Below are 12,098 nucleotides of genomic sequence, written 5' to 3'. Positions count from 1 at the left end.
GCTCAGAAAGAGAAAGATTTCTGCTCTTGGCTAAACTGTTGCAAGGGAGAGACCTTTTCTTTATTCCTGATCGTCACTAGTACCCTGATAAACCAGTATAACCTGTTTAAATTAATTAAGCTAATTATCAGTTATAACACACACTGGTGTTTTTTTTTTTTTTCTTCACACTTCGTTGTGCATGTGAGTCAGAAGAACCCCAGAGTTTTCATGCTGCCTGCTCAGCAACACCCCCCCCATTTCTGCTGACCTAGTTTGGATTTTATAGCTTTCCTCTGTGAAATGAAAACCAGGAGAAATTTTCCTCTCCATATGCCATTCTCTGTACCTTGTTGTCTATAACCTATTCACCTCAAATTAGGTCTTTTGTGTCGGATGTGGGTGGTGCATCTGAGACAACCTCATTGATAAATCAGGTGACAGCACTGGATTCCTGCTTGTGCCCAGTGATAGCCATGAGTGTTCCCCTTGTGTCTTGTCCTAATGCTCTCTCAAATGTCCTTGTGATCCTGGTAGTCCAGCAGACCGCATCCAAATGTCCTATTTGCAAGCAACATCAAACACGACCCAGTAAGTGGAATTAAACATTGGCACGCACTTTGTGAACAATGCTAAACAAAAATATAAACATGTGACAGGGCTGGTGTCTGATCTCAACACTTGGAATAGTGTTTCCAGTAGGTCAGTCCTCCAGATTGCCTGAGGTGAGGGGTGGGAGCTTGTAATGATTTTTGCCACCAAACATGATGAAATGACGTAGAATAAATAACGTCACACCCCTGGCAGCAGCACTCACTCAATGCCTGCTGTCTTTGTATCTGACATCAAGGGTGCTGTGTATTTGTCATGCAATATGCATTTGGTGTTTTTCGAGGAAGCAGTCAGAGTGTGATGTCAGAAAGCAAAAGTGTGGCAGAAGTCCAAGTAATGAAGCACGTTGTTGGTTGCCTGTTGGTTCAGGTCCATCCTACATCGAGGACATGGTCAAACCATACACTCCAGTCTGTCCAATTGGTACTCCCAGAAACCCAGTGTGTCTTCCATCACAGATTAAAAGCTCACCTGCCCAGAGTACACCTTGAATCTGTAAATAAATACAGATAAAAAAGAGAGAGAAACCCACATTTCTCTCTCTGTCTCTTACTCTGTCACTTATTTTCATATTGTTATGAAAGAATGGACTGGAAGCAGTTCAGCATATTTGATCAAGTTTGTTGTGTGATTCTTGCAATTGTTGAGTTGTATCCAAACGGTTAAATGCGCTTACCGTAAGTTTTTTTTCCTGTATCTTTTCCGGATAAATGCATCAGCTGAATGAAAGAATGATTGAATGAATGAATGAAATGAATGTTGTCTGACAGTGACCCTCATTTATCATCAGACTGCTTGTGTGAGATACTGAAAGATGCTGAAATGTAAGGAGGGAAATATGAGAAGCACTTACTGACGAATGCAGGAATCCCTTGTTTGTGCTATGTGTGTACATTAGTGGTTTATAACTGAGACCAAATGTGTAAGTTATGCTGAGTCATTCCTTTGTCAGAACACCAACAAAAGGCATTGTTTGTTTTTGGGCTGCGTAGGTTTCCAGTTTTGCAAGTCCAGTTTTGTGTACAAGCCTGATGGAACAGTTCTCTCTCATTGTGTAGCGGCCAGAACTAGCAGAATACTAACAGTTCGTTAGCAGGAGCACCAGGATAACTGTCTGGTTAACTCGTAGCAGGTTATGCTGTCTAATTTTATGTGCTACTACAAAAGCTCGTTTTGATCCACTCCCTTTTGCATTGTTAAAACAACTCAAATCAGTACCACCTGTATCTGTTTCCTTGTGCATTTCAGTGGACAGAAACATTACTTTATTAACAAGACTGTTATTGTGAAACATTTGTAAGAAGAGAGAAGAAGAAGGTATTGTCCAAAAACTTTACATGTAGCTTCTGCCATCTTTTCTGCATCAGCCTTACTTTATTTAGTGTTTTTGTCCATAATTAGAAGAAAAAAAAAAGCTTAATGGTTGTTGTGAGAAATAAACACAATGTGGCTGAGTTGTCTTGGATGGATTATGATGCTGCTACACTACTGTTGATGAAAATTTTGACACCAACCCAACCCTAGTCTGTTCTGTATTCAGACATTAGAATGATTGAACCTGTGAATAGAACATGCCAAGCATTTCTCATAAACTTAGTCACCGCTCTTCTTTGGAGTTTCCTCTGAGTTAGGAAATGCAGCCCAGTGTACTGCTGCGTCTGAACTTTCCTTTGCTTTGTTTGCTGGTATGAATTGACTTTGTCTCTAAGCGGTCCTCATCGAGAATTTTAATCTTACAAGTACCCCTGTTCAAATGTTGCCATTTTCCCAGCCATCAGAAAAGCCAGCTGATTAAAAATAGCAGAGGCTGACCTCTGGGCGACTGCTGTCTCTATTACACAACCATTTTCATAATCTCCGGAGATGTGACACTGCTGCTGCGGAAGTTGGAAGTGTTCTAGTCAGGGTGTTAGTCGTACGTGAACTACAGGGCAAGGATTTTCATCTTAACTTTAGCAGATTGACCCTCATCTCACATTCATCCTTTACTAGGTAACCAAATGACAGTATCTATGATAAAACACAACTAAGAAGTGGAGATATTTTTTTCAAACCCCCTGAAGTCTTGCAGCATCAGAATAGTTTTGTTTCAAAATCTGAGTAGCCTTGGGTGTTTTGTAGGATTTTGTTTTGGTTGGCTGTATAAAACTTGTTATACCAGAACTTTTACCATCAAGTCAGTTCGTGTCTTCTGCAATGTGGGGCTCCATCCAGTTCATGTGAACAGCCGTTATATGACTGAAATATTGCATGAGAGCTGTTGTTATGTTACAACAGGTCTGTCCTTTGTTGAGGATGTTTTCCACATCCATCCATCATCACTGTGTTGTGTTGTCAGTATGACTGTTATTAGGTATTACTACATATTTACCATAGATGGCGAATAAACTGCTACTTGACACTAGATGTTCGCAACCATTTTGGCTCTTCAAAAACAAAAATCAGGTCAGCTTCTGATGTGAGATACTGTTTACCATTTATCCAATGGTACCTTTCCATTTAATATCTGTGGGTGTGCAGGATCACAGTGGTTATCTTGTTGCAAAACAAGAAGCCAGACTGTTTTTTGTAATTATTATTTTCACATTTTGTTGATTGAATTGACTGTTCTATTATTAAATGGCAAAAAAACAAAAAAAAAAAACTGTGAAAAATGCCCACTGCAGTTGCCCACAGACCAAGGCGTCCAAACATATCCTCTTTAACGTGATATAACATTGAAAAGCAACACATCAACACTTTTGAGAAGCTGGAGTTAGAGAATGAAGAATTTCTTTTAGGAAAATGTCTCTGCGTGAATTGTCTGATAATTAATTAGCTGAAGGTTACGTTGCGAGATATTACGCCCAAAGTTAAAAAACGGTATGTCCTAGAAAGGGCTTCTTCCTGTGTTTGTTTGGAGTGTTCTTGCAGCTATATTTAAGTTTGATTTGACTTTGTTTTTACACCACAAGTTTGGACCAGATAATGCTTGGGCTGCCTGCCAGGACTCTTGTTTTCTTGCCCAGTAGTGCGTACTACACATGCACCGTGCACTTTTGTGATCTTGAAATGTACTTTGAATTCCCCTTGGAACTCCTGGATTTCCTGAGTCTCGCTTCCTGAGCAAAACGGGTCTTGTTTTCTGTACCTGTGCCCTTATCCACAATGCCTGTTATCTGTGTATGCAGGAAGGGATTAAGTAACCACATTTTTTTGGGGAAATTTCTCTCATGTCTATCATGGAAAGAACATAAAATCTCCATCCAAATTCCAGCATCCATTATTTATGTCTTGGCCATTGGAGGTGTGTCTGTACATGTCACCATGGAGACAGGAGGACAATGTTCTTGCAGTGTTTTTGCCACATGCACAGTTTTTTTTTTTTTCCCAGAAAGCCTGGAAACTTGGATGGGTTTTATGTATGTTTGTTTTTTTTTTCAGTGTGCTAAAGCATTCCAGGAAAGATTTAAGGTAAAGGACAAATGAATGTTTTCTCCGGTTACCGTGTCTGTTTTCAGTTGATGTGTCATCAATGCCTTCTCCTCATTACAAAGACTAACCACAGGGCAGGTGAATGTTTGTCATTAAACTGCAGCTTTGGCTGCTTACTCAGAAGTTACGTGGCCATCTTGTTTGGATGTTAAATGAAGGAGGCAGAGCATTGGAAGTGTGAGGTATACAGCTTAATTTTGTTTTTTTGTTCAGCACACATCTGGCAGTGTTATGTAATATTGAATCCAACCACTATTGTTGAATTCAATAGATTCATCAGCAGGTTTTATGGCTGTATGCCCTCCCCAAAGTCATTATCAACATTTCTCTGTGTGATAGTGGAGAATAGAGGAAAGTAATAAAAAGGGGCCTGAATAGAATACTATTGCACACTCACGTGCTGTTTGCGACTTTAAATTGCAGGTCAGTATTGCCTTAAGTATGTGTCTGGAGATATGAGAGGGCCTGAATATTGTCTGTGTCATGTCTGCGGAAACATAACCTGACATGTGAGTGAAGAGCTCTATTTTTTTATTTTTTGTTTAGAGCATCATGATGAATAGAACCTGTTGAAGGTGAGCTGACATGTCCTGGATGGACCATAGCATTGAGGTTTGTTTATCAAGTTCATGTGAAGACTATGCAGCACATGCTTTCAAAAGTTTGTATTTTCCTAGTCGAGAGTTGAGAGCCAAGAAGTGACTTTGAGACACTAACCATAAGCACAGTGTTGGCTTGATTGAGGGATTAGTGTGACAAAGGCAGTTCATTGTCATTAGCAGTATTGCATATACCCTAAAATATGATCAGATGTGACCTCACTGGGTCTCTGTGTATTTTGAAAAACCAACAGTGTAGCCCCGCAGCATAGCCTTACAGTCCCTTGTTGGGAGCAACGTATCATGACCTCTCTGTTTCCTGTTTTTAACACTTGAACAGTGGGAGCTATTTTCAGTGCTCAAGGGGCAGCTAAAAGTTGTGCTGTTAATTTCATTTTTGTTTTTTCATGAAGCAGAACAAAGCTCTGACGGAGGCTTTTGGTTCCTGTTAGTGGTTTACTGTCTCGCGTAAAGTCAGCCCTATGTTTTTGTACAGTATGTAAGCCCATTGTTGGAGTGAAAAGTGGCGGTGTTTTTCATGACACATGGCATTTGTGGTTGAGTTTGTTGTCGACGTATGGTTGTTTTTAATGCTTGAAACTGATGTTTACAATCAGTACTGTTGTGCTGACGATGGTACAAAGCCTGTGCCCAGTGTTCCAGAGCATCAGGGCAGAAAAACAGGGCTCAGCATTCACTCAGTCAGTGGACAGTGGGCAGCTGATTGGCTCAGTAGCCCTGGCAGTGGTATGCCAGGAGCTGCTGAACGCTACTGACTCTGACTGCCTACTCAGAGACAAACAACAGCTGCTGCTGCTGCTGCTGCTGATGATGATCAACATACTAAACAGTCTAAACCTTTTGTTTCTACGAGTAAAGTTGAACAATGGACGTTGACAGCTATATGCAAAGAGACCAGTGGTTGCTACACATGGTTCCAATTCAACTAAAAGATGAAGCTTAAACTTCAACAAAGATCAAATCTTAATGTCACAGTGATTTCTGTGGTCATAGTTTTCCCAGCAGCTTAAAGACACATGGGATGTCCTGTGCTTCATAGAACACAGCTCTTTTATCAGCTAGACTAAGCTGACATTAACTCAGTCGACCGGAAAAGTCTTGTGAGCAGAGCTCGCTCTTTCATTTGAAAGATCGCAGTCTGTCTCTGCCCTCGCCTTTCAGGCATTGTTATTTTCAGGGTTACTGTATGTTTCCAGTCTGTGTCCCTGTTGATAAACTGGTAGATTTGCAGCTTATAGGATCACACTGCCAGTTGCCACATTGCTTTATGGAAGGATACATGGCATAAGAGTCTCAGTGTTACAACCAACTTTGGCTGTCTCGAGCACACGTTATTATGACAATCTCCCAGTTTTCTGTTGACAGCCTAGTCTGATGTTTTGTACTTAACCAGTTTTGCAATCATGCCAGTGAGATCTACGATTGCAGAATGGTGGTGATAAAGTAAAGGAACGGGTGCTGCTGCTGACATTGTGCCAGCCAAGGTCTAGTTGCATAACAGCTGGTTGGCCTCTATACAAGAGCTGAGTTTGCCAGTGTTTTGCATTCATGAGAACACATCATGTGGAGACACAGTGTTGCTCCTGGGCACAGCAGCTTTTATTGTGCATCAAGCCCTTTTTTGTAAAGGAATTAAAAAGTACTTTAGTTGAGACTGGCCTGTTTTCATTGTGGCTTAGCTGGAGTTAGCTGAAGCTGCAAAGAGTAAGAACAGTGCAAAGTTGAAGGAGCTTTTGTTTGGCCTCTTACTTGTTCTCTGTGTAAAGCTATTCTTTGCCCTCCTTTTCAGATTTTAACTACTTGCATTCCTAAAGGATATGTGTACTGAATGTGAATGAATTTTATATAAGCTGACACTAAAAGTCCTTTGTTGCTGTGTGGCATTTTCTAAGCTAGATTTAGGATGAGTCTTTCAGTTGTAATTATTGAAAAAAAGATCAGTATAGACCTTCTCAATATTTTTTTTCCATATGCTGAAACTGCAGCCCTAACATATGGATAGCATGTGGAAACAAGCAATTTCAACAAAAACTTAACTGCCTATAACAATGAATTTGCAGGGAGGCACTCAGCAGAAAAGAGGCAGTAAATGATTGTATCTAATGATTCATCTAAAACCCATTAAACTAGCTTCAGTAATACACTCGAGATCATATACATTAACCCCCTTTCTAATAAAGGTGCTGTCAGATTTTTATCGTCCACCCTCTGCACAGCATGGAGTGATGACTCTTGAAAGTTCTTTTCCTCCTACCACATTCGCTAGAATTGAAACTCAACCATAAGACATTTTCCCAGATTGAAAGCCACTGTGTTAGTTAGCTGACGTTTTTGGTCCCGTTTCCCCTTTTAGGCCTATGAGCGCCGGTTCCCCACTTGTCACCTTATCCCCATGTTTGTGGCGAGTGATGTGATGGATGAGGAGACCAGCGAAGACGGTTCCGCTCACAGGATTGAGCGCCGTTGTGCCCTGGATGTTGATGCCCCACGACTGCTCAAAAGGGTATGTAGCATTTAAGTGTTCATTTTTAGTGCTATGTGTCATAGTTTATTAAGCTGCAACTTTGGGTTTCATTTTTGGTGTCTCATGTCAGTATATATTTGAACTGGTGTGTGTGTGTGTGTGTTTGTGTGTGTGGTTTGCAGATTGCTGGCGTGGACTATGTCTACTTCATCCAGAAAAACACTCTGAACCGGAAGGAGAGAACACTTCACATTGAGTCCCATAATGAGACCTTCTCCAACAGGGTCATCATCCATGAGACCTGCTGCTATTCGGTTAGTTGCATACACACCCCTTTGCTATTTAAACAACATACAAGTGTGTGTATTTGGAGTACAGAAGACCCCAGAGGTGAAATCAAACCCTGACCGCTTTAATGACATACACAACCTATAGAGTTATTCAGAACTATACATCTATATTCTCACAGAAATGCACACACACAAAGCCGTTGCTCAGCTGCCGAATGGCGAACTGCTGCCTTCAAGCTGATGTTAATATTTGTGACTCCTGTAATCTCTCTGCTTCCCTGCAGAGAACACTATGTTTAGACCAGCACTGAACATGTTGCTGGTTATCTCGGCCGATCTCTCTTTGTGAATTATTCTTTCCTCTCACATTCTGACTGAACGCTCCAAAGTACTGATCTGAAACCAGTATGTTTTCCCTTTTCTCCTGGTCCTACTGTGCATGGAATGCTTAAGTCTGATTTCAGATCTGCGTATTCATGAATGGATGTGCTGAGTTAATGAGGTCAAGCACATCGTATTAGCCTCTAACCATCTAGAGTGCTAATTTTAGGTCTGAGGCCACGCAGCAGTTCTTGGTGTGTGCTTTAGCTCACTGTGCTAACAGTAACTAGAACAGACAGCTCAGTTAAACAGAGCTAATGGACCTGGCTAAAGCTGAAATATTTTGGTAGCCAAGGGTAATGAAGCTACCAGCACAGTGCCTTCAGAAAGCATTAGACTATTGGCTTCTTTCTCAATGTAATGGTGTTGTAGCCTGAATCCAAATAGATTTAAATAATTTGTCAAAACATATATTAATACTAGAAATGTGTGGCTTGGCTATCATTAAAGAGAGCAGTGCAACAACATGGATTCTGATCAGCTTTGTTTTAGACAATACTCGTGCTTTAAATATGCCTGGATCAGCCCTGATACCACTACTTGGTGTGGGATCAGGACATCCCTGTAAAACATACAGACTAAGCAAAAATGAAAATCATATTTAGATTTATCTTTTTGCATCCCAAGCTTCAGCCCTGTAGGGTGGCTTAGCAGTACTAGAATGAGTTGAAAGACAGATGTAGAATAATTGCGCTTTTTATTAAACTCAGCCTTTGCACCACACACCAGAAACATGTGTCCTTGTATGTTTATTTGCTGTGCTTTTTAGCTCTGAACTGTCCGTGTGTTCAGAGCTAGCTAATTTTATGTGGACTGCCTGACACACACACACACACACACACACACTCCCACTCACCGTGCACAGTGTGAAAATTGCTCTCTGTGTGCGTCATCTTCTGGTGAAGCTGGGTGTGTGGTTGCCATAGTAACCCCGTCATCTTCTTTCTGTATGTGTATACAGTGTAATATACAGTGCGTTTTTGTTTGTGTTGGTACAGGTTCACCCGGAGAATGAGGACTGGACTTGTTTTGAGCAGAGCGCCAGCTTGGATATCAAGTCCTTCTTTGGCTTTGAGAGCACTGTGGAAAAGATTGCTATGAAGCAGTACGCCAGCAGTATCAAAAAGGTGTGTGTGTGTGTTGTCACTAATGAGTCAGTCAGTCAGTCCACCTCATACTGCAATTGCAGAAATAAGCTTGCATAATCTGTGAGTGGACAGGGGTCTTCTGCTGTGTGCCCAGTGAGTCATCTGCCTTCGTTTAGGATGGATGTGGACGGTGCTGAATGCATTCCCTTCATTCTCTCCCTCTATTCCCATTACCTGGCTGTTAAGTTGAAAATACTAAATGAATATGTAGAACCTTAGCCTTCATTTGAATAAAGTACATACTGTATGAAGATATAATTTTATGTATTGTTGGTCTGGATTCCAAATTACTCTTTTTAGTCTCATTTCTCTCAATTTACTGCCTCTTCTGCTATTTTACAATAATTTTGTCCCATTTCTTCACAGGGAAAAGAAATCATAGAGTTCTACCTGAAGGAGCTAGAAGACGAAGGGATCACCCATGTACCACGCTGGACTCCCTCCTCCCTTCCTGTGCCTCTCCCCAGGCCAACCAGCCTCTCCACCAGCCCACCAGTCTCCCCCAGTCTGGCAATCACACCAGCTGCTTCTGTTCCGCAGCCCACTGACGCCAAGGACAGCACCTCTCAGGACACCAAGCAGGACGGCAGTGCGCTTCAGACAGACAGCCTGACAGAGATTCTGGCTGGTACACCTGAAGGTCTGTTCCTACGCGTGATGATAAAGCCAGTTCTTTTTTGCATGTGTGAAAATCTGTGTACTAACACTAAAGTAGCACTGTTAAAGTTACAGCAGAATACAGAGAAGAAAAATTAGGTGTTGTTCAGCAATAACAATTAAAACAAGTCCTCAGTGTTTAGTTATGGAGGGAAGGCACATTTGGAAGCAAAATGCAAAAATAATTCCACAGGAGGTGCTTAACATGTTTATTTATTTTGTTTATCTTGTGTTCCACTGAAGTAAGTTAATTAGGGGAGTTTTGTTTTTCTGCTGCAGATAAGTTGGATGCAGACTATATCAAACGTTACCTAGGCGACCTGACCCCCCTGCAGGAGAGCTGTTTAATCAGACTTCGCAAATGGCTGCAGGAGACACACAAGGGAAAGGTAATGTTCTGTTTTATCATTTTTGTAATAATGGAGTAAAATGGAATCATATTTTAGACTAACAGGCTACATTTTTCATGCTAATTTGGCTAACTGACGTGCCGTCTGCTACAGTACAAATGGTCTGTTTTGCTTAGCCCATTGACAGGTTTTGGTCTTTTGTTCACAAATCCAGTGCAGCTGAACACTTTTCCCTTGCTACACAGATCCCTAAGGACGAGCACATACTGCGTTTCTTGCGTGCCAGGGACTTCAACATGGACAAGGCGCGGGAGATCCTCTGCCAGTCACTAACTTGGAGAAAGCAGCATCAGGTGGACTACCTGCTGGAAACCTGGAGCTCACCTCAGGTCCTCCAGGACTATTACACTGGGGGATGGCACCACCATGACAGAGGTAGACCCTGATTTAAGGAAGTATGTGCATTCTGTTTCAGGAAGAAAACAAAAAATGCTCACATGAGCAGCCATACTCCAAAACAGTTGAACATTGAAACATGGTACAATCTCACATGTGCATGCATATGCAAGAACCCATACACTTATGATTTATCTAGGCTGTGTCAAAGCTGGCTATACCCTGGTAACTTGAGGAACATCTTAGTTCTCCAGTTTCTTACAGACTGAAGTTACACCAACAGCCAACAGCTTTCAGCTATGCATATGAATTAAACATGAGGCCAATTTGTTGGCCAACTTGGTTCCTCAAATAGCTTACACAAACTCACGCACAGTCACGTTCTTCACTTTGGTGCATGCTGTACATTCCTTGTTTAGACCAAAGGGTGACTGTTGACAGTATAAATCACATTTAAATGAGTTTTATGTTCCCACATAAGTGAATAATTTATCTTCTTATTTCACTCTTTTCTATTTGATGGGGACCAGAAGGGACAAAAGATGAAAGCATTTCTCAGTTTACACAGTCATTTATGGTCTTACACAGTAGAAGAACCCAAAAGCAAACTATGCAAACCTGTGTATGTAACATAAAGCCCCAGAGAATGTAAACAGTGTGATAGATCATGTAAATATTTGTTCTATTCCTCTAGATGGCCGTCCTTTGTACATTCTGAGGTTGGGCCAGATGGACACCAAAGGACTGGTCCGTGCTCTGGGAGAGGAGTCTCTGCTCAGACATGTATGTAACTCAAGTTGCAAAACACTTACAGCTTGTGTATCAGTGTAGATCGATAACTTTGTAGGTCAGGCAGTTGGTGGTTTGATTACAGATTAGGGAACCGATGTACCCTGGCATGTCCTGACAAGTGCATTAACACCAGGATGTGTACAGTGCAGTACATATATAAATAGCCTGCTTGTTTATAATGTTGCACTCAGTGTAATTTGCTTGGCTACGATTGGGCGAGCTAAATACTTAAAATGTAAGTTTGCAGTAGACCACTGAGTTCATGTTCGTGTGTCATTTTAGGTGCTATCTATTAATGAGGAGGGTCTGAGACGCTGTGAGGAGAACACCAAGGTGTTTGGCCGACCCATCAGGTAATCCGTCAGTACAAATGAATAAAATGAATCACTTTTTTCTTTAAGTACTTTGTTAAAAAAGTATTATCTGACATTTTATAAGTTACACAGATTTCAACGTTTAAAGGCTTTTGTCTCATGGACATACAGTATGCAGAGTGAAATTGGGAGGATAATTAGAATAAGAGTAACTGAGCAAATTTTCTTCAATATGCTACACAGACCTGAGAATATACAGAAACAAGAGGACTGAGTTCACCATCATTTGATGTTGTGACAATTAATCAACAATTTATCAAGATATAATAATCATGAGGTTCAGCCCTAGATCGCTAGAAGCTTTAAATGTGGTTGCAGATGAATAGAAACGTGGCGTCAAGTGTCTTTACTTGACCATGAGGCCACATGCGGGCTGGCTGGATCAAATTCAGCAGTTATAGCCTGGACACAGGTGCACACACACACACACACACGCACGCACACAGCATGAATGAGTCCAGAGGAGAGTTATCTCCCCCCTAATGGAAGGAATGCACATGGCTCTTCCCTGAGTGGACTGATTCACATAGCGATGGAGAGAGTGAGAGGGAGTGACTGGCG

At 41.4% G+C, this 12,098-nt stretch overlaps 1 protein-coding gene across 2 annotated transcripts in view; it reads left to right on the top strand.

Moving 5' to 3' along the window:
- si:dkey-237i9.1 (SEC14-like protein 1) overlaps nt 1-12,098 on the top strand; it is a 30,453-nt gene that overhangs the window by 10,841 nt on the left and 7,514 nt on the right. For both annotated transcript variants that reach the window (XM_046402747.1, XM_046402741.1), the window contains exons 3-10: nt 7,039-7,188; nt 7,332-7,463; nt 8,819-8,947; nt 9,335-9,608; nt 9,905-10,014; nt 10,221-10,410; nt 11,066-11,154; nt 11,446-11,516. In XM_046402747.1, coding sequence (XP_046258703.1) covers nt 7,039-7,188; nt 7,332-7,463; nt 8,819-8,947; nt 9,335-9,608; nt 9,905-10,014; nt 10,221-10,410; nt 11,066-11,154; nt 11,446-11,516 — 1,145 coding nt within the window. The remainder of the gene's footprint in view (nt 1-7,038; nt 7,189-7,331; nt 7,464-8,818; nt 8,948-9,334; nt 9,609-9,904; nt 10,015-10,220; nt 10,411-11,065; nt 11,155-11,445; nt 11,517-12,098) is intronic.

This window comes from Scatophagus argus, chromosome 2, assembly GCF_020382885.2.
Source record: "Scatophagus argus isolate fScaArg1 chromosome 2, fScaArg1.pri, whole genome shotgun sequence".
Taxonomy (NCBI): Eukaryota; Metazoa; Chordata; class Actinopteri; family Scatophagidae; genus Scatophagus; species Scatophagus argus.
This window is presented reverse-complemented; position numbering and strand designations above follow the sequence as displayed.